This window comes from Lagopus muta, chromosome 16, assembly GCF_023343835.1.
Source record: "Lagopus muta isolate bLagMut1 chromosome 16, bLagMut1 primary, whole genome shotgun sequence".
NCBI lineage: Eukaryota > Metazoa > Chordata > Aves > Galliformes > Phasianidae > Lagopus > Lagopus muta.
The window spans coordinates 13,549,284-13,573,976 of record NC_064448.1 but is presented as its reverse complement, the minus strand read 5'-3'; the positions used below and the strand labels follow the sequence as shown (position 1 = coordinate 13,573,976).

General features: G+C 45.5%; 1 protein-coding gene across 5 annotated transcripts in view; it reads left to right on the top strand.

The window, feature by feature from the left end:
- CPNE1 (copine 1) overlaps window positions 1–24,693 on the top strand; it is a 41,987-nt gene extending 17,294 nt beyond the window's left edge. For all 5 annotated transcript variants that reach the window (XM_048962536.1, XM_048962540.1, XM_048962537.1 and 2 more), the window contains 15 exons: window positions 9,091–9,216; window positions 9,700–9,879; window positions 10,833–10,907; window positions 11,109–11,180; window positions 11,791–11,874; window positions 12,308–12,397; window positions 15,971–16,069; window positions 17,270–17,356; window positions 17,455–17,514; window positions 17,948–18,081; window positions 18,722–18,776; window positions 18,855–18,906; window positions 20,415–20,548; window positions 22,282–22,518; window positions 23,244–24,693. In XM_048962536.1, coding sequence (XP_048818493.1) covers window positions 9,091–9,216; window positions 9,700–9,879; window positions 10,833–10,907; window positions 11,109–11,180; window positions 11,791–11,874; window positions 12,308–12,397; window positions 15,971–16,069; window positions 17,270–17,356; window positions 17,455–17,514; window positions 17,948–18,081; window positions 18,722–18,776; window positions 18,855–18,906; window positions 20,415–20,548; window positions 22,282–22,518; window positions 23,244–23,360 — 1,602 coding nt within the window. In that variant the 3' untranslated portion in view covers window positions 23,361–24,693. The remainder of the gene's footprint in view (window positions 1–9,090; window positions 9,217–9,699; window positions 9,880–10,832; window positions 10,908–11,108; window positions 11,181–11,790; window positions 11,875–12,307; window positions 12,398–15,970; window positions 16,070–17,269; window positions 17,357–17,454; window positions 17,515–17,947; window positions 18,082–18,721; window positions 18,777–18,854; window positions 18,907–20,414; window positions 20,549–22,281; window positions 22,519–23,243) is intronic.

Below are 24,693 nucleotides of genomic sequence, written 5' to 3'. Positions count from 1 at the left end.
TGCAGTTGTGGAATCTGTCTTCTAAACGGTGGGAGAATGTATGTTTGTTTTGAACCAGTCGTGCTGAGATAAGGGGAGCAGCTTGCATTTGCAGCTGTACTGGCTGACTTCATGCTTCTGGGAATGTAGGCTGACAGGAGGCATTGGATCTGGAGGACAGAAAAGGGATGGAAGGTAAATGCCTCGTGCTTTCCTGGCACTTCTCCTTATTCAGCCTTCTGTCATTTGTCGGAATGGAGAAGAGAAAAAAGGGATTTCTGTTACCAAATCCTTTCCTTAGTTCTTTGATATCAGGCTCTTGTGGTGATGGCTCTCTGGAGGTTTTTCTTTTCTGAAGCATCGTTATTCTGCAACAAATTAGGATGGAGAAATGAAGATGTAGCACTGCAGATGGTAATGATCAAGTGATAAAAGGGTGCTGGGGTTGTGAATCTTTTTCTTGAAAAGAACCTACTGAAATGGACAAAGAAAATGATGAAAAACCATTGGCACAAGACAATCTAAATTGGCAATGATTAAGAAAATCTAAGAAAATAAATGTAAGAAATCGGTTTTCTTCTGAGCCTTGCAGCAGCAGTGGTACAGGATCTGTTTGTAGATTGTATTTCAGTAGGAGCTGGATTTAAGATTAAAGTCCATAAAGAATAAAGAGACAACGTGATAGATACCTTCTGCTTTGTGTCCTTACTCGTTATCAGGTCGAAACTTGCCCTGGAATCATTACTGCACAGTGACAACCCAGGATAAACCATCCAGAGTTCCTCTGGGATATCTCAGCTTTTCTGCTCATAAATTTTCAGTCTAATAAAAGCAAGAAACATGGTTCACTTTTCACTAAGTGGTGGCCACTGCTTTCACTAAAATTCTTAAGTTGTGCGAATCCATTCAGTAAAGCAGCAAAGCTTTTTGGTAACATGTACTGCTGACTTCTTTCTTTTTAAAGCTGAATTTTGGTGCCAAGCTGTTTCTGTTGTGTGTACTATTCTAAAAAGATGCACATCACTGACTTAGGGCATTAAGTCGCCTGTGTAACATGGCTGCTGTCAGGGGAGTGGGTGAAATCCCGAAGGCTGTGGAAGAATGGGATGTTTTAGACATGACTTTTGGGAAGGGTACAAGTTGTTAAAGGGGGCAAAATGACACCAAGGGGTGATCTCAGAATTGCTGGGTGTGCGTAAGAAGAGGTTTGCTGCAGTGCTTGCAGCCTGGGTTGTGGTGTCCATGAATCGTAGAGGAGGAGTACGGTGGTGTCTTGCATCTCTGCTTGAGGCGTTCCGACTCAGAAGTGGAGGACTGAGCCATAACCAGCTTAATCGGTGGATTGGGGCCTAGGACAAAATCTTTATGTATTTGTGCCTGACATGGGAATAGCTGAGGACTCTAAGGGGAGGAGTGAACCCTTACTTGAGAAGGGCAAAAGATGCTCTGCGATGTGCAGTGATGTGTTGGATTATTACGGAGGTCAGTGTGGTTGAGCTGGTAAGTGTGATCTTTTGAACATTTCAGTCATTTTTGTGACTCATGGGCAAAAAAGAAAAAAAAAAAAAGGAACTGAATAAAGGTTTAAAGGAAAGTATTGAAAGAATCTTACTTGGTGGGAGAAGTTATTGAACAATTCCAGTTGCAGTTATTGTTCTACCTTAAGCCAAGTCAGTGATTGACTTGAAAGCCCTAATTTGCTCCAGATTAGTTTTTAAAGGAAAGACTGTTTGATATTCTGCTTTTAGGTGTTATGGAATGATTTTTCTCCAAGTGATTTTTCTGTGGAGAACTTGGAAGCTCCTGCTTTTGTCGCAGGCTTTACTTTGAGGTGTTAGTTTGTAATAAGTAGCATTGCTATGAGGTTCAAGCTAATGTTCGAATCAGTCGATCAGTTTACCTCATCAGAAATAAGGAGAATATACAAATGAGGACAGAGGCCTTTCTTCTGAGTTTTTGGTTATGACTAAACGGACCTTTTAGAATGTCCTAAGCTTGCTGTTTGTGTTACCACCAACAGGAGCTGCCCATTTTCACTTTATTCCTGGGCATGTCTCAGGGGTCACTTTGCCACAACACCACTGCAGTGTGGGTCAGTAGATACAAAACATAAAACTGGTGGTGATACTGGAGCTTCAGGACTCGCTTGGAGCCAGCTCAGTAAGTAGGAGTAGAGCATAGTTTCCGCGTGTATTCAATAGTCACAGTCTGCAGTCACAGAGCCATCAATAAGTGTGTTCTTCTATGGCTTGGGCTCAAATTCAGAGCTCAGAAAGAATTCACTGCATGCCCAGCTGCCAACCTGCCCTGGTCATTGCTGGGTCACCTCTGTGGCAGCACGGCCTGAAGAGTGCTGTGGACGGAGGGGTGTCTGGAAAGCAAGATGTGGGGGGGGGGGGGTGGCTGAACTTGCCACAGGGTTTGCTGGGCCCAGAGCAGGCTGAAGGCAGCCCTCGTGGCGACTGCAGCTCCTCACAGGGAGCAGAGGGCAGCGCTGAGCTCTGCTCTGTGTGACGGCGACGGGGCCTGAGGAGCGGCACGGAGCTGTCGGGGGAGGGGCGGCTGGGGTCAGGGAGAGGCCGCCCCCAGAGGGCGGTGGGCGCGGCACAGGCTGCCAGGCAGCGGCACGGCCGGGGCTGCTGGGGCTCAGGGGGCGCTGGGACACCGAGCTCAGCCGCAGGGTTTAGGTCGGGGTGCTGCTGTGCAGAGCCACGTGTTGAACTCAGGGATTCGTGTGGGTTCCTTCCAAAACAGGAGGGGATCCCGTCGTTCTGTGAAACCCATCAGCTTTCCACTGTGTGCTTGTCCTTCTGGGTGCTCTTCCCAGCCTTTCAGCTGTTCGGTAGCCCATCAGTATGGCATCAGGCAACCAGAGCACCTTGGCTAGAAAGCTGTTTTTAATGTTTTGTTCGGTGAATAGCATTTGTTTGGAGTCCTGCATCAAATTTGTAATAATAGCTTATTAACAAATATGAAATCAGTCCATCAAAATACATGATGGCAGGTAACTTGAAACACAGTGTAAAGAACAGGGATCTATTACCCGCCTGTGGAAGTTCCTAGCACTAGTCCTATCTGTCACACCTCCAGCCCTCTGGGTAATGAAATGGTGGAAGATGGTAATCAGTTTTGTTCTCCACAGAGGTCTGTGCTCTGCTCTGGGGCCCCTGGGGACCCGATGTGCTGCAGAGGGGCTGGATTTGCTGGTAATCATCCTGGGCTGTGATCTTGCTAGTGGGAGTATCTTCATCTCGTCTTGAAATGAAGATGCGTTTTTTTAGTGCTTCTACTGATACAAATCTGGCTTTATGGTTTCTGCTAGGGCCTCACAGGGCTCAGGAAATAAGATGGGATTAGGATTTTTATTTTAATACATTTAGAAAGTAGAGCTGAGACTACCTCCACACCGGTGTTTGCTTCATAATACAGAAACCTGAAATGTTACAGGCTGCCTTATGAAAGGTGAACTAGTAAAATTGAATAGTAAAGGTAAACTGAGAAACACTACTTCTGACGGTCAGGGCACACAGATAATGTGAGGAGAACAAAAATTTTTTGAAGAAATTAAGGTGATATCTGCATAACATGGGATTAAACCAAACAGCAGACAGGGAGGCTACGTTAGTTTAGGAAATGTCAGATTTATTAACTGTGAATTTGTTACAAATGCTGGGTGTATTGCGCTGCTGGGAAGTACAGAGCCTAAGTGATGGAAGGTGCTGTTGCTGGTACGTAGTGCTGGTAGTATTGCTGGCATGTGTGTTGTGTTTGTGAGCAGAATGGGAAGCAGAAGCTACAGCCAGCCCAGTACCAAATAACTTCATTGAATGTAGCTGTTTGTGAGCGTGTGTGTTGGTACTTCAACCTGGAGTTATAACTGAGATCTTCAATAGATGTGCCATATTTGGTGTACACTGATGTAATGTAAGTGTGGTGTGCAGAAGGATGTAGTTGATGAGGACTTATTAGTGATACTAACTGGTAATAAACTGCAGGTTTTCTTATCCTGGATCCTTGCTTCTATGAGGTCTGAGCTGAAAGTAATGCCTCCTATTTTATGATGATGGCCCACAGTGTGAGAGGCAGATGGTGGTGGGTTGGCAGTAGAGGTTGAACCTTCCTACCAGTATTCCACTCCATTCTGTTGCTGTATGACAGATGGCAGCAGAGGGGCAGTCTGACAGAACGGTGTCTGACATGGGAATGTGTGAGGAGCAAAGGAATTGAGCTCTTCCATCTAGAAAATATTGGCCTGTTGATGTTTGTCAGTGCATGCTGGAAGTTTATGGAGACCAAACTGTGAGCAGAGTGAGGCAGTGGGTGGTGTGTTTCACATTGCTGTTGCCACTGCTGAATGACAAGCTGTGTTCCAGACAGCTGCGCAGATTTTTATGAGCACAGCATGCAGGCTCTTGTTCATTGCTGGCGAAAATGCATAGCTAATGGTGTTCAGAAGTACTGTTTTTTAGCTGATAATTTGTTTTATCAAATAGTGTTATTGTGTTCTTTATATCTGTAGTTTCCATAGAAATAAATAGGAGACATTACTTTCGGAGCAATCTATATTTTATTTCTTATGTGGAGTAGTTAAAACCAAGCTGACCCGTGACTGGATTCTGTGTCCATATTGGCATTTTTTTATAAAGCCATGAATGTGGGCAGCTCTCTCTTTGTGAGGCTTTCTTCAAACATAGGTAGGCATTGGTTTCTTATTTCACTTTTGATTTCCTCTTATGCTGTGGTAAGCAAGTAGAATTATTGGAGAGATGGTTAGGGAAGAGTACGTATGTTACTATTACTTATCTATGGAGTTGATTTTGCTTATATTGAATGCTTTTTACTCTAAAAAGTGGGCTTTTCTGTAGTAAAGTGCAGACTGTTGGAAGTTCTGAAAGACATAGAGAAAGAAGCAGATAAGGAATGATTCTTCTGCATGCGTGACATGCATTTACTATGTGATTTTCCTGTAAAGTAGGATTTTTTTTGTCTCGGTTCCAGTGTTTATTACCGTGCTGAAATCTTCCAACTTATTTATTGATGTGCTTCAATTCAGTGTAGGACAGCTCTGGAACTAGGAAATGAAAAGTGTATTTCTGTGTGTACTATAGAGCTCTTGGAGTACATGGCCACCTTTGCATTGAAGAGGTGGTATGCACAGCAAGACAAAATCGTTTTGGCATTTTTAAGCTGGACCTCTGGTTGTGTGAGCAGTTCTTAAGGCATGTTTCTTTGAGTCTAGAGCCAGTCTGCATTTTACTTGAGTAACTGGAATGACTTCTGGTTGAGCAGTGAAAGACTTGTCTGGAGCATCACTGGAGCACATGTGTGGGATCTATGTAGACTTGTGTGCATTGTGTCCTGCTCTCAAGTTCATAAGAATAACACAAGTGATGTATTTTTCCTCAAAATGTGAAGTTACATTATGTGCAATCCCAAGCAAAGGCCAAAGCGTAGGTGCCTGACAGACCTGAAGCTGAGCGCTGGAAGCTCTTCCTTCAGCATGTGCAGAAATCAGCTCAAGATGAAACTTCACAGGCAGTGCCTCTGAACAGCGAGATCCCTGAGCTGTGAGAGCGTTGGACTGAATGTGTGCAGCTGTTGTCAGTACAAACTGTGGATCTCGGTTGGGTAACGTAACATCTGCTGTGATTGTACAGGCTACTTCGAACAGCTGCACTGACCTGGTGGCTTGCTTATGTTGCCTTTATTCTGAACCTGCTTAGCTGTGGTGTTTTATGTATTCTAAATAGAAGTTGAATATATCTGTTTGGGTTTTATTTCTGTTTGGCAAACTGAGTATCTGCAGCTATAATAGTTTTGTGACTCCCAGAGCATGCTGTATCTTAATCTCCTAGTGGCAAGTAAGTCAGAGGGACTTGGGTAAATGGTTGCTGCAAGCTGTTAAGGATCATTCTCTAATAAATGCTTTCTAAGTTGAATGTGTTTTTCATACCTGTGAGGAAAGCACTTTGCTTTTGCTGCTGTTTTCATTTTGGAAATACACTTGATCTTCTGTGAACAGTTTTATAGATGTCAGTATTTGTCACCCAGGGATGTTGGGAGGGGAAAATAAGAAATCAGTGAGTTTCAGAATTTCTGTAACTGTTGAAAAACAGACAACTTTTGGGTGTTGCAACAAATGTAAACAACGTTCTGTCACAGTAAAGGTGAATTAATGGAATTGTAAAAGCTAAATATGTGTGTATGGGTGGATATATAAACATACCTGTGCTCTGTGAGAACTCAGTGAAGCAACATGAAAATTGTTTTTGCAATGTTGACTTGAAATCTGCAAGGTAAATGGGATTGTGTACTGTTCCTTGAGTGCACGTAGAGGAAAAAAAGCAGTGCTGTTAATAACACAAAAACAAACCCTAAGTTCTTTCAGTTTAATTACGCTAATTAGCCTGGGATCAGATCTGTCTCATGGAGCATAGTGATGACTGGAATCTATGTCATGTATCTGCTATGCTGCATTGCTAACAGATGAAGCAGTTCTCCTTACTCCATGTTTCTTAGAACCATACTGGCAGGGCAGTGCTTACCTTGGGAGTCAGCTGGTAAATGCCAGCTGGGTGCTTGTCACAGGAGGTGATGATGTGCAGAAGTGCAGGGCGTAGAGACTTGAGAGAAAGTATTGCAGACTTTCTTTTCCTTAAAGGATGGGAGGCTGTACAAGATGTGTTAAGCACAGGTGATGGCTGTGGGAGTCTGCACAGATTTCAGGATGGCTCCAGTGCTCGGGGTGAACAGAGCCTGTATGGAAGAGGGGTGGAGATTAAAATCAACAGATGTGTTTCCTATAAACAATTCGGTTTGTTTTATGAATAGAGATAATTACTAATGGAATGAAAGTAAATTAAAAAAAAAAGTCTTTTAATAGGAAAAAGAATATTTGATCCACTAGTTACCATTAACCCCCATTTAAAAGTAACCAGCAGCTGAAGCTGGGGGCTGGTATTCCCAACCACTAAGCGCTAAGGAGTTCCACAGTTTCTTTTCCCATCCATTATTGTTGTGTGTGTTTGGGAATTAATATGTTAAGGCTCTGATTTTTTTTTTTTTTTGTAAAAGCTTTTCGGTGCAGGCGGGTCTCGAGATTTGCACTCCACTAACAGTGAGCAGGATAAATGGGTTAAAAGTGTTCACCTAGATGGAGGCCGAGCAGATCTCCAGGCTTGGCTGAAGTGGGTTCTCTGAAGCAACCACCTACTCCTTGCTCTTGCTGCTGAGCTGTGTAGACTCATTCATGGTCCTGATTTTTCTGTTGTACTTACTAAAGGAATGCACTGAAACTGGAGAACACCATACAGTGTATTTGAAAAGCTGTGAAGTGAGGAGGCCTAGTGTGAGCTCCTGAAGGATATCTGTAGGCAGCAACACATCAACAAATGCTGGCTGAGGTTCCAAGTGGCGTTTTCAGATGAAGCGTGAATATTTTATCTGACTGTTAAGGATCCACCCTTCCCATGAGGTGCATTACCTGGTGTCCTGCAATCTCCAGAGAAGACATAACAGAAGTGTTCTTTGTTTTCTGTGGCTTCTTTTAGAAACAATCCAGCTGTGTTGTGTTGCAAGGGAAACCTTCATGCTATTACCACATCTTGAACAGTAGCATGAGACTGGCTTCTGTGAGTTAGCTATTGAAAGACAAGTCTTTGAAACAGTGATTTCATGGTTTCATTGCCGCTGATCTGGAGAAGAGGTAGCAGGTGAGAGGTGATCTGGCTTCAGGTCTGTTGCTTCACTTTACCTTGGCTTCATTATGTCAATTAACAGTTTCTACTGCAAACTTTCAGCTTTCCTTATTAGTCTCTGTAACATGAGTTTGGCAGTGTTGGAAGTATAGTGGGAGACGTTTCTTTGGGGTTTTAAACTTGTCTCCTGGTTTGTTATGCTGTACCAGGACAGGAAGGTGTCTCCTGTTGGTGCAGAAATCTGCTGTAACAGAGAAAATAGGCAGAAATGTTGGCCCAAGAGTCAAGGCTGGCTGAGCTGGTCTTTGTTTTGTGTGCACGTGTAGAGCTGCTTGTAGACCTGCAGGCTGCACAGATGTGGTGCTGCCAGCTAAATAAGGTGGTCTGGTGGAATGATACATGTAGGTAAAGGAAAAACTCATATTTGTGATGCTTGCAATTTTAGGAAAACATACAGTACTTATTAAAGGTAATGATGGCATCTTTTTAGTGAATCTTACCTGGGCTTGGGTGCAGCTGAAGTGGAAGCCAGGGGCTTTCACCAGTCATTTGAGCAGCTGTTCAGTGTGTGGGCGAGCCTCTGTGAGAATGGTGGGTTAAAGCAGATGATGACGACCTTAGAAAGCCGAACTACGATCCTCTTTGTCTAAAGCTCTGCTAATTCTTTCTGCACGCTGTTCTTGTCCTGCTGCCATCGCGACAACATCTGTAGTGCATTAAGTGACGTGGGTGACATCTGTCCAGGGAGACTGCGGGTGGGAGCTGTGAGTGGGGTTAAACGTTGCCCCGTGGAAGTTCATCTCTCCATTCAGATTGCTGATATTTACACCCAGCGAGCACGAGAAAGCCACGGAGAGTCGGCACCAGAGCGACTGAACGACTCTCCTGGTTTTCCTAATAGCAGTGAAGTAGCTTCTCTAGGAAATAAATGTTAAAGCACTGCTTAGAACTTTCAAGCTGCCCGGTCCTTCATTTCAACGCTCATCTCCTAGCTTGGGTCCGGTTAGAGACCTGCGGCCGTTCCTCGGACGGAGCTGCGGCGCGGGGCAGGGAGGAAGGAGCCGCCAGCGCTGCGTGCGGCGGACCAAAGCCGCCGTTGTTTTCCGAATAGCGAGCGCGAGGCCCGGGGTGAGGCGCGCGCGGCGCTGAGAGCGGCGCTTCCCCGGCCCTTTCCGGGCCGCAGCCGGCAGCGGGGACGGACCCGCTCCGGACGGCCGGACGGCCTCCATCTTGTCGGGGCTCGGGCCGGGCGGGAGGAACGGGCCGGGCTCGCGTTAGGGGCCGCGGCCGCGAGGCGGAGAGCCCGGCGGCACCGGGCGGAGCGGGCACGGAAAGCCGGGATCCGCCCTGCGCCGAGCCGCGCGGTGCTGCGGGGCCGGCCGGGCCGTGACCCCTTGCCGCGCTTCTCCCGCAGATGGCGCAGTGCGTGAGCCGGGTGCAGCTGTCCGTGATCTGCCGCCGCCTCCTCGACCGCGACGTCGGCTCCAAGTCGGACCCGCTGTGCGTCCTGCTGCTGGACGTGGGAGGCCGCTGGGCTGAGGTGAGGCCGCTCTGCCCTGCCCGTTCCCTGCCCGTTCCCTGCCCGTTCCCTGCCCGTTCCCTGCCCGTTCCCTGCCCGTTCCCTGCCCGTTCCCTGCCCGTTCCCTGCCCGTTCCCTGCCCGTTCCCTGCCCGTTCCCTGCCCGTTCCCTGCCCGTTCCCTGCCCGTTCCCTGCCCGTTCCCTGCCCGTTCCCTGCCCGTTCCCTGCCCGTTCCCTGCCCGTTCCCTGCCCGTTCCCTGCCCGTTCCCTGCCCGTTCCCTGCCCGTTCCCTGCCCGTTCCCTGCCCGTTCCCTGCCCGTTCCCTGCCCGTTCCCTGCCCGTTCCCTGCCCGTTCCCTGCCCGTTCCCTGCCCGTTCCCTGCCCGTTCCCTGCCCGTTCCCTGCCCGTTCCCTGCCCGTTCCCTGCCCGTTCCCTGCCCGTTCCCTGCCCTCTCCATCGGCTTTTATCCAAGCTCTTCTTGAATTTGTCCCTGCGTCCACGCAGTTAGATCGCACGGAAAGGATTAAGAACTGCCAAGACCCGGAATTCTCCAAGAAGCTGCTTGTCGACTATTACTTTGAGAAGGTGCAGAAGCTGAAGTTCGCTGTGTACGACATCGACAACAAGTCTGCTGAGCTCAGCGATGACGACTTCCTTGGGGCTGTGGAGTGCACGCTGGGGCAGGTGTGAGGGCTGAGGCAGGGCTGCCTTCTTATAGCCTCCAGTGTTTTAAGCTCCTCTTCCAAAACAGATGGGTGCTTGTCCCTGTTGAATATAACTGGAAGAACCGTGGTGGTGAGCAGGCAGCGAAGGTTAAGAACGCGTGTGGTTTGTGAGTCCTGGAATTGTGGTGGTGGGAAGGAAACTCAAAATCGTTCAGTCTGTAGCATCCAGGCTTTGGGCTTTCCTGGGCTGCACAGAGTGAAGAGGAACCAGGCCATAATATTGTTAATTGTCCTCCCTTGTCCTGTCCCTGAGCACCACTGAGCAGAGCCTGGCTCCATTGGTTGCCTCCCACCTTATGGATATTGCAAAGCGTTGACCAGATCCCCACTCCGCCTTCTCTTCCCAGAGCTCTCAGCCTTTGAAGTCATTGCTTCACATAGAAGCACTTGTAGGACTAGTAGGAGCCTGGGAGTGAGGAAGGCCCTGGAGAGCTCTGGTAGCCTTTTGGTTTCCTTGGGGCAAAAAAATCCTCAGGCCATAAATTCAGGGAGGATTGCCTGAAAATCTGCATTCGTTTCCTGAACAGGAATTCATATTGTTAGGTAGAAGGAGAAGGATGGGGTTTGAGATTGCGAAGGATTTGATTAAATAAATAGACATTCTGATTTTCAATGGTTGTTTGGCTGCTTGTAAGGAAAATGTCTCGGGGATCATGGGGGAAGCAGCAGCAGGAGGCTAGTGTTAAGTTTTGAGATAGATAGTGGGAATTATTTTGTGGAGAAGGAAAACTTTAAGAGTGCTTAACCATTTCAGGAGCACAAACTCGTAGCTGTCACTGTAGGAGATGGGTTTTCATAGCAGATTTTTAAAGATAATTCCTCCTGAAGAATAGTTCTTTGATTCTTAATAATTCTTTAATAATAATGATCTTTCTCTACCTTGCTATTATATTGTCTGTCTTTTAACCTCAGATTGTGTCCAGCTCAGTGTTTACCCGACCTCTGGAACTGAAGGATGGGAAGCCAGCAGGAAAAGGCACCATTACGGTAAAGGAGAGTGTGTAGTAAAAACTCATTCTTTAGTACAAGATCTGGGACAGAGTAACATTTCTGGTTTTGTTCCTTTCTGTTTTCGAATTCAGTATGTGTAGAGGAAGAGTGTGTATTTGTAACCATGCATAGAGGCTTTTTTCATGCAGAAAGCATACGCAGAATTCTGTATTTTCTTTTTTTTAATTTGTGGCACAGATTACAGCAGAGGAGATTAAAGATACCAGGGTTGTCAGTTTGGAAATTCAAGCCCGAAACTTGGACAAAAAGGTATTGATTCATTTATTCTTTTTTAGTGATACTGCATGCTCGTGTGGGTCTTGACTGTGGTGAGAGTGAGTGCCTTTGGCCAGGATTCTCACTGTACTGCAAACGTTCAGCTGAGCTCTGTAATCCACGTGTAAAAAGGCTCGTTGTTCTGTCGCCAGTAGTGGAGACACAATTACATGGCAGAAAGCACCATAGCAGATAAGAGATTCAACCACCAAGTTTAGGTTCTGGATAATTATTTTGGTTTTGGAGTATTCTGTACTTTAATACATTAAATAATTGCTTTGATTGAATATTGTAACTGTGCCATGAGCTGGACTTTCTGTAATGCTGTAAAAGAAGAAAAGGTGGAAATTTAGATACGCTGCCTTGGTGTTATTTTAAGCCAAGGGTGATTTATAGTAACAAAATGCTCTAAGGAAGCACAGTCTTGTAATCAGAGCTGGTATGCTGTGATGATTTGTAAAGTGCTGCAATTTAAAAGAGGTAAGGAAATGTAGAGCTGATTTGATTTGTGATTTGTTAGCAAGTTGTGCTGATGACCCAACTCTTTTCTCATCCAGGGATAATACTGAGGTCTGATGAAGGTCTGTTGGGATTCTCTTTGCAGGATTTCTTAGGTAAATCGGATCCATTTCTGGAGCTGTACAAGCAGAGTGATGCTGGAACGTGGCAGCTGGTGTACAGATCAGAGGTAGCATTTCTACACTGATGTGCTTCTAGTTAAGGTTGTCTGACAGCTTAGAGTGCCTCGCTTCTGGTAATGCTGTGCTCCACGTGTGCAGTGAAACTTGTCCCCCCAGAAAGGGATTCTGCTGACTGGCAGAAAATGGTTAACTTCCTGCCTAATCAGAGTTAAGCTGAAGGGTCCAACCGTGTACTGAGGGCAGAGTGGCAGGACTCTTCTGCCTTTTAGTGGCAACGAGCTGTGAGATTGGCGTGGCTCTGCAGTTGTACCCAGCTCTGAACTACAGGCTGCTAACAGAGCTTCTCCTTGCTCATGTGCGGGTAGAAATGACTGAGGCTGTTCCGTGTTCTCCCACAGACGTACAGAACCCTCCTGTTATGTTTCTTAATAACTTGCACATCACATCTCTCACGTGATGTTATGCTCTAATTTTTTTAAGGTCGTTAAGAACAACTTAAGTCCATGCTGGAGGAGGTTCAGCGTTCCCTTGCAGACGTTCTGTGGTGGTGATCTTAATAAACCTATCAAGGTACAGCCTTCAGCAATTCAGATTTGTTTGTTGTTGTAAGTAACCCAATCTCTGACACGTTAACTCTGAGTAATCAAGTCGTCCAGTCATATTCAAAATTTTAAATTGCTTTTCTGGAATAATATGGCAGATAAGTGATTATACATTTATTAAGTGTGAAGTCTGTGCTGAAACGTTATGAGTTGTCAAATGGAGAAGTCAATGCAGAAGTGATGCAGTTCCTAATGATTTGTCACAAGAAGGATTATGAATGGTCATTGGCTATTCTGGTTAGAGTTTCAGGTTGTGGGATTTTCTGTTTAATTGTGGCTTTCTAATGCTGTGTTAGCTGTGAGGCTTATACATGGGATAGACTGGAATGCATTAGGATACTGACAGAGAGAGGGCAGGTGTCTGCTTCCTCCATGCGTGAGAGCGGCGAGTTGTTCCATCTCGTTTGCTTTCTGTCCCAGCAAGAATTTGATCTCGAGTTAGAACTGGAATTTCTTGTGGTCTCACATACGAGGATTAATACACTGGTCCTGAATTATGGGGGTGGTAGCAGAACAATTCCATCTTTGAATAAGTTCCTACAAAAATAATCTGATAGCAAGTTCAATTTGTGTTCTAAGCAGTGCACTGATTACATAGAAGCACTTAAAGCTTTAAATAGTTTGATGTTGAATATTATCTCCCTCTGCTTATTCAGCTCCTAAACACTTTCCATTTGCAGAATTTTCCAGCCTCGTCCTGCTTGAGAAGAAATCTTGTGCTGGAAGCTTGATCTGAAAGGTTTAGCAGAAAGCAATGCATGCTGATCTTTTGATTTGTGCAGCATGGCAGATCCAAAACACTGCTGAGTTGTTACCCTGGTTCAAGTGTGCTGGGCTTGTCAAACGTGTTCTAAGTGGTGGTCGTGAGCTTTTGGGAGCAATCTTAGATCAGAAGGAAGTCCTGTTGGTCTGCAGGTGCTAAGAGAGACGTGGCGAGGGGGTGGTTAAGAGTTGTGTGTTACCTTATCAAATGTGACATGAGATGGAATGGCTGAGGCATTTTGTCATGAGGCTGTATTTCCTACACTCTGAAACACTTCTGCTTTTGCTTTAGAACCTTCTGTGCTTTGGGATTTGTTTTGCAATGATCTATTTAAAAACAGAACATAGGTCCTTCACTGATGGTTCCTTTCACCCCCAAATCCTGAATGCGTGTGCAAGTAGTCCACTAATTTCCACAGTTTACCTGTGGGGAAGTTGGTCAGAAAGAGGCCTCCATAGTAGTGGGCAGGAGCATTAGCACTAAGGAGTGGAAGGTTGCACCAGAGATCTGTTTTCCATCCAGAACGTGCTGCTTGGAACCTCTTGTTGAAGGCTTTCTAAGATTTGCATAGGAACGATCAGATGAGGAATGATGGTGGTGCTGAGCAGAGTAGTCTTCATACTGCAATACAAGGGAAATGCTCCTGTGGGCAGTGTCAGTTTGGGATGTCTTGTAAGTGTCAGCTGTGTCAGCCATGCAGGAGGGTTCTGCAGTGGGAAATGTGCACTAAATGTGTGTGTAACACATCTTTTGATCACATTAACAGTGCTAACTAACAAGTAATTGTGAAGTAGAGGGGTGTCATTGTTGTTCCATATTTAAAAACAGCTCAGATTTGAGATGTAATATAATCCTGTGGCCATTTCTTTAAGAAAGAAGCATACAAAAGTAGTTTCTCTCTCCTGTAATTGTTTAAATAGAAGTGGTAAATGTCAGATTTAAGAAAGAAGAAAAAGCAGTGCAACAGAAACAAACCCCTTCCTGACCATGCGTTTGATGGCATGTGCATAAAAGCAAATCCACTCGGTGTGAATTTTGGAAGTTTCTCTTGTAGATAAAAGGAGCCTTTAACCCACTGGAAGTGTTCCTATGGATATCTGATTGTTCAGTTGAGTAATTAATCAGTAAATGAACGCAATGCAGGATCGTGCCGTTAGCTGACCCCTGAGGTCAGACCACAATGCAGAAGGCAGTTACTGACAGCTTCAGGTGGTTGTTCCCCACTTCACATCTTGGTTCTGTTTGCAGCAGCAGCACTTTTTGGGCGGTGCACTCTGAATCTTTGTCCATTTTAGAAAACCCTTGCAAAAAGGTTTGTCGTAAGCTAACTTGTACTGGGAACCACTAACAGAACTGGTCATTATGTAGTTGGATTTTTGTGTGTGTGGTCAGGAGGGGATGGGGACAAGCAGAAGGGAAAGGGAAGGTGCAGACTGCTGTGTTCTTTGCAGCGTGTTAGTGCCAAGGACACCCTCAGTCTCTGCATGGTGACCTGCAGTGGCCTCCTTGATGTGGTCACACATCTTCTGACAGACACTTTAAACATGACAACTGTTGAGAGAGGCAGAGGAGGAGCCTTGGGGACGCTTCATGGCGCAGCGTGCAGAGGGGAGGGACAGAGCAGGGGTGGGTTGGGATGGTGAAGAAGGGGAAGAATGGCACAGTCTCTAAAGCAATTTTGTCTTCCCAGTGAAGGACCTGAAGGATGGCATGGTGCCTCCAGTTTGGGTGGCTAGCTTTGTCTGCAGTTCACTCAGTTTGTGTGCACACTTCCCACTGATAGCAGTGGAAAATCCCAAGTGGATCAAAGGCAGCAGGTAGTTGTCCAAGAAGCCTGTCCTCAGGTTTGCTGATTGAATTTGACTTCCTTATCTAGGCCCTGCCTGTAGGTTCACCTTATCGATAATGCTGAGGAGAAAGCTGTCACCCTAGTTTGTACTGGGGTAACACCAGTTTCTTGGTTAATAAAAGCAAATCTGAATGGGCTTTTGAATTGGAGGAGTGTGTGAGCTTGAGCAGAGGAAAAACTGCTGTTCACAAGCTTTCTTGACTGACTGCTTCTGGAATTACTTTTGTTCTGCTGTCGTGTGCATTGTGCATGTTACAAACACTTCTTACAGTTGTTGATTTCATGGGAGCTGCTGCCAGTGCACATGGTGCTGTGTTAGCTCGAGGCCATGGTTATTATCATATTTTTTGTTTTTAAATGCATTGCTATTTTGCATTCTCTTAATTCTGAAGATCCAAGCTTACCCGCTGTTTTAAACGTGGCTGTTCATTGTTTGTCATTCGATTGCTATCAGATGCAGAAAAAGGCAGATTGCAGTTTCTTTGCAGACTGACTCTGTTGCCAGGCAGAAGAAAGAAGTTTATTCAGAAATTAGATAAGACCTTCAGGTGCTTTTTCCCATTACTTGACTTGCATATTGTGTCCTGAATGATCTCAACTTTGTGTTTTTGGGCTGTGAAATCTGCGGCTTTATTTTGTTGATTTTTGTTTGTTTTGTTTTGGTTTCCATCTGAACTGAGGGAAGCTGTCACTTGGCAGCTCAGGTAGGTGAGTGATTGAATGTCTTCCTCGTTCTGAGATGCACGCAGCCTGTCTCCCTCTGTCAGGTTTCAGGCAGTGACACGGATGACACCATGGGATCAGAGTTGACAGGGAGACTCGCTAGCATCACCGCAGAGCTGTTGGAGGCAGGAGGGTGCGTGGTGAGCAGCCGTCATTCACCCTAACACAGTATGCTTAGCCATTTCTTGCTGTCTCTTTCCTTTCAGGTGCAGTGCTCTGATCATGACAGCGATGGGTCGCATGACCTGATAGGTGTTTTTGAAACTAACCTGGCTCAGCTGCAGAGGGCAGTGGACGGCTGTCCGGTGAGCTTCCTCTGTTCCTCAGTTTTGTCTGTAGTTCAGTCTGCCACAAACCCCTTCTAATAAAGATGTCTGAGGGATATTCAGTTGTTGCTTCCAAAAGTCACTTTTTTCTGTATCTGACTATTCTGTATTACTAAGCTGTTATCTGGGAAAAATGAAACCTAGCATGGGGAGGTTGCTGCTGTTTTCCTTGAGTGCTGTTACCTTTCTTGCTCCTACAGACATCCTTCAGCCTGTTGTCTGCTGGCCATGTGCTGTTTCTTGCCAGCCATTCTGCATGCTTCTGCCTCTCCTGAATTAAGTGAAAGCAAAAGAGCTTCTTTAAAAGAGCTTTAGCAGAACAGTCCAGAGATAGGACTTGTCTCATGTAACACGTGTGCCTGAGCTGGTTGCCCTCACCAGCACTCTGGTTGCCTTTCTGGGTAGCTTTCCAGATAGTGGAAAGAAATGGTGCTTCCAGCAGTTGGTCTTCTTGCTTTATCTCGGGCACCCATGTTGGAGTAATTTGAGTCACTTGCTAGTGGTGCCGGTTTCTCTCTGCCTACAGCAAAAGCTTGTACACTCAGCTTGTACACGGAGAGGCCTCATCTGGATTCAGACCAATGAATTCACATGCAGGACATAGCCTGGGAGTGCTAGGAGTCACCAGCCAATTTGATTTCTGTATTTGGAATCCTAAAGCTTGTGGAAGATTGTTGCCTTCTTCCCTAACCCGTGTGAAATCAGAACTCCTGTTACGTGAAACGAGACAGTGATACCAGAATACTGATCCTCTGCCACTGAGAACCTGACACCTAGGGCTCTTTGACCTCCTTCCCTCCCCCTTCTCACTTTGCCTCCTTAGCTTCTGAGTTCGTCTCCTGCCCTTAACTGAAAAAGAGTGCAGTTATGTTAAGAGGAATGTTTGTATTTGTGACAAACTTCTCTGCACTCTGTTGGGTGTTCGATGGTTTTGCAGAGAGCAGCAGTCAGGCTGTCACAGAGAGGGTCTTCTTTGAAATGTTCTCTTGTGCTTTGCCCAGTGATGACAGCAAAAGCATCAATTTAACTTGTCAGATAGCAGCCACAGGAGTCACAAACACTTTTGAAATGAAGTTTCATAATACTCTGAGATGTCTCAGATTGTTCTGTTTCAATAGTTTGCGCTGCTGCAGATGCAGATGTTTTATAATTTGCTTATTGAGTGCTTTCTTTTTGTAGGTAGAATTTGAATGCATTCATCCTGAGAAGAAGCAAAAGAAGAAGAGCTACAAAAACTCAGGCATCGTTAGCATAAAATCCTGCAAGGTAGGAAGATGGCGGTTGTTTGTCTTGTTCTATTTTCTGATGATCAAGAAATCCTTCCTTACAGGAAGGAGGTGTAACATTGTCTGTCTGTTCTCTAGATTGAAACAGACTATTCGTTCCTGGACTATGTTATGGGAGGCTGCCAGATTAATTTTACAGTGAGTTGTTTTCCCACTTCACGTCTTGGTAGATGATAGAGCAAGGCAATGAAGTTGTGTTTAGTACTGTTAATTTGCAGTGTGTGTTTTCTTAAGGAGTAATGAAAGCTGCCAAAAAGAATTGATTTTATATTTTGCTTTTTGATACCAAGTAGCAAATTTAATGGATCTTGGATTTCTCAAGCTTCTGTTGAGAAATCAGTTCTCACCCTTGGTGGAAAGGACTGCTGCTCCTCAGATGTGCATGTGCCCTGGTGGGAGAAAATGTGCAGGCTTATTTGCCTGCCTCTGTTTGCAGTCATCTTTGTGTCTGGCAGGGAGGGAGCGGTGTGGGGCTGTTCTTATCCCTATGTTTCTGATTGCTTTTGGTACTTCTCATTTGCTTCTGATGCTGTTTCATTGACCTGCTGTTATCATCCTCCAAACTGATTAGGTGGGCATAGACTTCACTGGCTCCAATGGTGATCCCAGCTCACCAGATTCTCTTCACTACATCAGCCCAGATGGGATAAATGAGTATTTGATTGCCATCTGGAGTGTGGGAAGTGTAGTCCAGGATTATGACACGTATGTAAGAGGTTCTTAACTCTCCCAGCCCCCTCATTAAAAAACGTTTCACAGTGGGTGATTGATCAAGGCTGGTAGCTCATTCAGGGGCTGTAGTATTTGGAGGTGCTGGTGCCTTTCCTTGGGAGATCCCTTCAGGAACTGCTGCTGCTACTTGCTGCTTCTGGCATTGCCAAAAAAGGCAACGACAGTCCTTTTCAATAAAGCATGTTTGCTTTATTTGTCCATCCAGACCTGCACTTTATGGCCCTGAGTTACTCTGTAATTCTGCTCTAGCTGGTTGTAGTCCCTGCTTGCTAACAGTGCATCTCAAACATGAATTCCCTGTTAGACTCGGTGGAACGTGTTTGCCTGCTCTGTCCTTCAGCCAAGTTGTGACTGGATTGGCTTTTCTCTTTCTACTCTGAAATCTCCTGAGACTTGTGCAGAATGCTGCATTCAAAGGCATTGTGAATTGTCAGTGCCATGCCTGAAATCCTTGGGTAATTGTTCACTGACCTTGGGAAAACTAGGAGGTGTGCCTGTCCTTAATGGCAGGAATGGAACCTTGGTCTACAACTGTTTCTGGGAATAAAACGGAATTAGTAAAATATTACAGGATTTCTCTTTCTCATTTCTTCTTGTTGCCCTTTCTCCCAAGGGACAAGCTGTTTCCTGCATTTGGTTTCGGAGCTCAAGTTCCTCCTAGCTGGCAGGTAAGGCCTTCACAGCCCTGTGCAGCAGCTCTTTTAATGTCTGCATTCTCTAACTGGTTGTAACATCACCGTTTCTAGGTGTCTCATGAGTTTGCTTTGAACTTCAATCCCAACAACCCTTACTGTCAAGGTGAGGATGCCTCTTTATTAATATTTCACTCAGAGGGACTGGTGTTTGAAGTGTTCATTCCTTTCATAACTGTTAAAACAAACAAACAAAACAAAAACAACAAACAACAGATGCAGTGTGAAGGCATCCAGCAACCTACGTGTCCTCACCTGAATGTGAAAATCTATCGATGCAGACTTGCAGGTTAAGTTTGTTAGTTAAGTTGCAGGTGGAGAGAGCTGGGACGTGTGGGGTTCTAAGCATCAGGAAGCACCTCTGTACTGTGTGGGTGATAGAGCACAGAAGCACGTTGCCCAGAGGTTTCCAAGACCTTGGAGACCTTCAGAAGCCTTGGGCATGGGGTACTGGCTGTAGGTGGCCCTGTTGGAGAAGGGGGTTTGGGTTGAAACTCAGCCAACCTGCAATTCTGTCAGTCTGCTGAAATTTTTGTTGCTGCCTCTTGGTTATTCCTTGTTATGTTAGAGGTGTGACTAACACAGACCTGTAAAGCTACCGTGTGCTAAGGCTGTTACTGACAGTGGCAGCTGCTTCAGTATTACCAGTGTTCTTCTGTTGTTTTTAAAGGATCGTCTCAAGGGTTTGTTTTCCTCAAAGCCCCGTTCTTCTGTGGTAGTTACTTCAGCTGTTTTTAGTGGCTTGTCTGTAAACTAGATTAGGAACTCCTAAGCACTCTTGGCAAGCAGCGATGTGGAATTGTGCTTGAATAAAGAATTTTCCTCATGTTTTCTATCTAGTCTGAAGCCAACAAAAAATGGAATCTGAGAATCAGTGTTAAAATGGAAGCATTTCTCTGCTCAGTTCCACATTGCCTGCCTCTCTGCCATTGGTGTTGTTGCCCTGTGGCAGTACTTGTTGCAGTAGTTTAGAAGTAAAGCACTGAAGTCTCTATGGTGGGCAATGGCAAATAAAAATGCATCACCATAAGCCAGTATGTGGGGCAATTTGAGTGAACCCGCACAAGAATTGAAACCATCAAAAATCAGACGTAGAAATTTTGGTTGGTTAAGTAATGAGAGGAATTTGTTGCAGAGGAGGAACCTTAAGGACTCGTTCTTTGGTTTGAAAATAACACAAAACGTTTAAATCCAGGAGCTGTTCTCCATCTTGCACACGAGGAAAATAAGCAGCAACTGTTCCAGAGAGTTGGTGACCTTGTCTAATTAAACTACAATCATTTAAAAGAAACTGAATGACAGAGAAGAAAGGACAGGATCACCAGCATGCAGCTGCTGGACTATTTGCCCCCAGCTTCCATTACTTTTATTTTGTTAGAGCCACTAAGAGTAACATGAAGCATGTAGAACAGAGGAGAAACCTGGAAGTCTTGTCTCTGCAGATGTCCGCTGGTTTCAGCTCTGTGCTCCGGACAGTCACTGTTATCTGCTGTTTGTTTTGTCCTTCAGGAGTTCACACCAGCATGAATGATTTCTCCTTTGCCATGCTATTTAGTAATGCTTTAAATAGTTACAGGAGAAACTGCGAGGCAGCTTGCCTTCCTTGTGTTACAGGGGTCCAAGGAATAGTCGATGCCTATCGCCACGTCCTGCCTCAGATCCGACTCTATGGGCCAACCAACTTCTCTCCTATTATAAACCACGTGGCAGGGTTTGCTGCACACTCAGCACAACAGAGGACTGCTGCTGTGAGTCCACGTCCTTTCCTTTGGATCTGCATCTGGGTGATGTTCCTGTTTTTCTGTTCATGGTGGGACAGAGTGGAATGGTGAAGCGATTTCTTCCTCCTTCCTCGAGGTCTCAACTTTGGTCCTCTCTTTCCAACCTCCAGAGAGACTCCTCCTACTCTCTTGGTTGATAAGTTGATATGAGCCCTTACCAACACAGTATACAGGGGTGCTGTGCTGGCTTTCAGACCAACTGGACTTTGTCAGTAGCTGTGCTACCCTAACCTCTCTTGCCAGGCTCTGTCACCTGTAGAGAATGCATGTAGAATAAAGGGGCCCTGTACGTTTTATTCCAAGCAATTTTGCACTCAAGAATGTTCACAAAGAACTGAAAAATGTCAGAGGTTGGCTGTTTGTCCCACCACATTTGCACAGAGAATCAGGATATGCAGAGGGCCGTGCTAACAAGCAGTTGGAGAGCTGACAGATGAGCGTGCTGTTGCAGAATGGCCATGCTTGCTTCTGCAGCTGCACTGCATGTCTTGGTTGTGTGCTTGCATGGCCGTGGCTGCTGTTAAAATTCAACTCCATCTCTAAAACTTAATTTGTTGTGCATAATGGCTCATTTCCTGATATGTTTAGCTGATTCCATCGTGACTACCTAATTGGGAGGAATTCTGATGTATGCTCTGATACTCACCTTCTGGGTTAGCTGTATCAGGATTTGGATTTTGACTTAAGTAGGAGATTATGGGGTTCTTGTTCTATGGAAACACTCTTCTGACATTTCTGAGGGCATTGGTGGTTTTGGTTTGTTTTTTTAGCTATCCAAACCCTTGGGGGAAACCTCTGTATTTTTATTCATATGTTGACTGTATCTGCTGCTTACAGATGAAGAGTTATTTAAGTAAAGGATGTGTCAGCAATGAGTGCAATCACAAACTTGTATTAACTGGCTTTTGGAATTGGAAGTTTAATTTGCATTCTAAGTCTCTGATATATTTGTTTTCATCTTAAGTCTGTAGATAGTTGCTATAAAACTGCTTGCAGTTTTCAGTTGTGTGCTGAATCCTGGCCTCTGGGAAGGAAAGGGATTTTTAATGCTTCATCTTGCCAGTGTTTTGGCTTAGGGTGTTTTTTTTTTCTTCTAGAAAAGCTCCTGTGTTCTTTTCCTCCTGTGTCCCCTCAGGAGTATCTCTGTGTTGTGACATTTGCTGCTGCCATATGTTCAGATTTCTAATAGTTACCACTGATAATTAAAAACACAAAGTCACAGAATGGATTGGGTTGTAAGGAGCCTCAGAGCCCACCCAGCCCCAATCCCTGCCATGGGCTGGTTGCCACTCACCAGGTCACTGCCCAGGGTCCCATCCAAAGACTTCCTGGAGTTAGAAATGTTTAATAATAAATTTGATCCTTTTTTGAGAGGCTGGTGAATGAAGCAGCATCCAGCAGTGCGTGCTGTGTGCACTTTGCTGACTTTGTAGTACTCTGTTCATTTGCTAGTATTTTCTGCTTCTTGGTGTAATTGTGCTTTATAGATTGAATTTAAGCCCCTATCTTTTATTGAACAGAGGAAATCTGCAGTGCATGGGGAGAGGTGGGATGCAAATAGAAGAAGGAACTTTAATTTTGTTTGTTATTCACTGCACAATCTGCTTGCTTTTTTAGAGTCAGAAATTGCTCCTTTTGCCTCCAATTATGTGGGCTTTGATGCTGAGCTCCCTAACTGAGTACTTTCTGATGTTTTTCAGCAATACTTTGTCTTGCTGATCATCACAGACGGAGAGATCACTGACTTGGACCAAACCAGGCAAGCAATCGTTAATGCCTCTAAGCTGCCGATGTCCATCATTATTGTTGGAGTTGGTGAAGCTGATTTCAAGGCAATGGAGTTTCTTGATGGGGACAACGGCGTCCTGAAGTCCCTAACAGGAGAGCCAGCTGCACGGGACATCGTTCAGTTTGTGCCTTTCCGACAGTTCAGAAATGTAAGTCGTGAACTGCAGGGGGTTCTGCTGCCCAGTAGACATGCAGTTATTTATTACAGCAACTGCAGTTAGCATGTGTCAGTGTAGGTATGGCTGCAGTTCCCAAACAGCTTGTTCCCAGGGGGAGCTGAGGCTGTGTTCAAATCTGTGTGCCTTTCACGGCGCTCTTGCAGCTTTACCTAAAGCATTTTCATTGTATCATTGATAATACCTCTTGGCTGTTGCAGAGTTTGAGTAAAGAAGAAGCTTTCTCTCCTGGGATGCAAACATTTAGGAAAGGAAATGAGATCATACTGTCTCAGTCTCTGTTGTTGAGTCCCATGAGTGCTTCCATGAGTGATTTAAGCTGAGATAAATCTTCCCTGCTACTGAAAACAGTCCTGTCATTCCCCAGCTCCTCCCTACTTTTTCTTCTGGCACTTTTGTTCACGCATGCTGCTCATTGAAAGCCAAAATAAGAGATTGCCAGTGGCTGGGGCAGCTTCCCACCCAGATCCGGGCTGTATGGGAGCAGTGCAGGGTTGGGAACACGTGATTTTTCAGCAGCAGCGCTCACCAAGGCTGACTGGAAGTGCTCCTGAGCCTGCAGTAAGAAGCTCTTGCACTCAGCCTCACATGGCTGGCAGGTGGGGTTTGCAGTCTGAATTCTTGAGGAGAGTTATGTCACTGCTGTGGTATTTCTTCTCCCTGCACTACCTTTGATTTATTCTTGCTGTTCCTTGCAGGCTCCCCGGGAAGCTCTTTCCCAGGTGGTTCTGGCTGAAGTGCCGAAGCAGCTGGTGTCATACTATAAACTGCAGGGCTGGCCACCTGTGAGACTGCCAGAAATAAAGAAGATATAGATTGCAGCCTCGCTCCAGCCGTGTGCATCACTGGGGTGAGGAGAGCTGTCTGCTCTCACATTCTTCCCTGGGGCCTCAGGACTGTACCAGTCGCACGAACTCTTCCCCACTTGTACTCTGTATCTTTGGTATTTCCTGTTCCTAACTGGAAGAAATGTAAATATGAAAAAAGAAAACCCAAACCATTGGCAGTTCTTGTCAAAGAAAAAAAAACTTGCTGGTTTTCCACCTTGCAATGGTGACACATCGTAGCACTGCTCATCACTTGGCATGACCCACCTGCTGCTTGGGCTCAGAGTGGGCACCTGCATGGGAATGCTCACACAGCACTGCTTCCAGTGTTAGGGCAAGCATGTTTATTGTAAAGGTACTTGCCATGTATTTGTTCCTTGGTAGCTCTGTTCTTCTGTCTGCATCTGCCTTGCAAGTGGGGTCAAGTGCTGGTTGGTACCTTATGGTAACTGCTGAGTCAGGGCCTGAACCACTGAGCACCTGAGGAAGGGATCTGATGAGCCCTGGGAGCACAGATGAAGGCAATTCAGCTGTGGGACCAGCAGGGGTGGAGCCTGGCTGCACCTCTTAGACCTCATTTGAGGGCTGACTGCCACTGGGTTCCCCAGCAGGGAGATCCCTCCCTCGTGCAGTTTTCCCCTGTGAGCCTAGATGTTCAGAGACAGGCGAGCACTTTCCTTTGTGCTCTGTAACACCTTTCCATCCTGCTGGTCCTTTTGTCACTGCATCTCCTGTATCGCCATTTCACTGTGTTCATCCTTCTGATTGCTACAGTGCCAAAGTCTCTTGGTTGGATGCCTGAGGCAATTCCTGCTGTGCCTTCATAAAGTCTCATGTATTTTTATATGTAGACATTTATTTTTAAGTTTCTGCTACCATACTTAGTAGTCGTCGTATTTTTATTACCACATTTTTCTATTAGCAGAATGCAATACTGTGATGGCCTTTTGCTCAGAGCCATTGTTGCAATTTAAGAGTGCTGCACTTTGCTTATTTGTGGGCGGGGGGTTAATGAGGTATGTGACTTTCAGAAGCCAGTAATTGGAAACGTTGGAATTCAGATGCTTTGAGTGATTTCCCTGGAGTCCCAGTGGTATACAGTGAAGAAGTAATTGTCTGTGGAGCTGTGAGGAGGTAGTTCCTTGTCCTCAGAAGTGTGAAGTGTGTATTGCTGCATGGGTTGGGGTTGTAAGAAGACAGATGATAGCAAAGCGTGATGTCTTTGAGACTGCAGGTATTTCATTTCAAAATAAAGGAACTTGCACTACAAGTTGTCATCACTTTGAGTTGCATAAATAAATCATCTGCTTTGATTTACAGA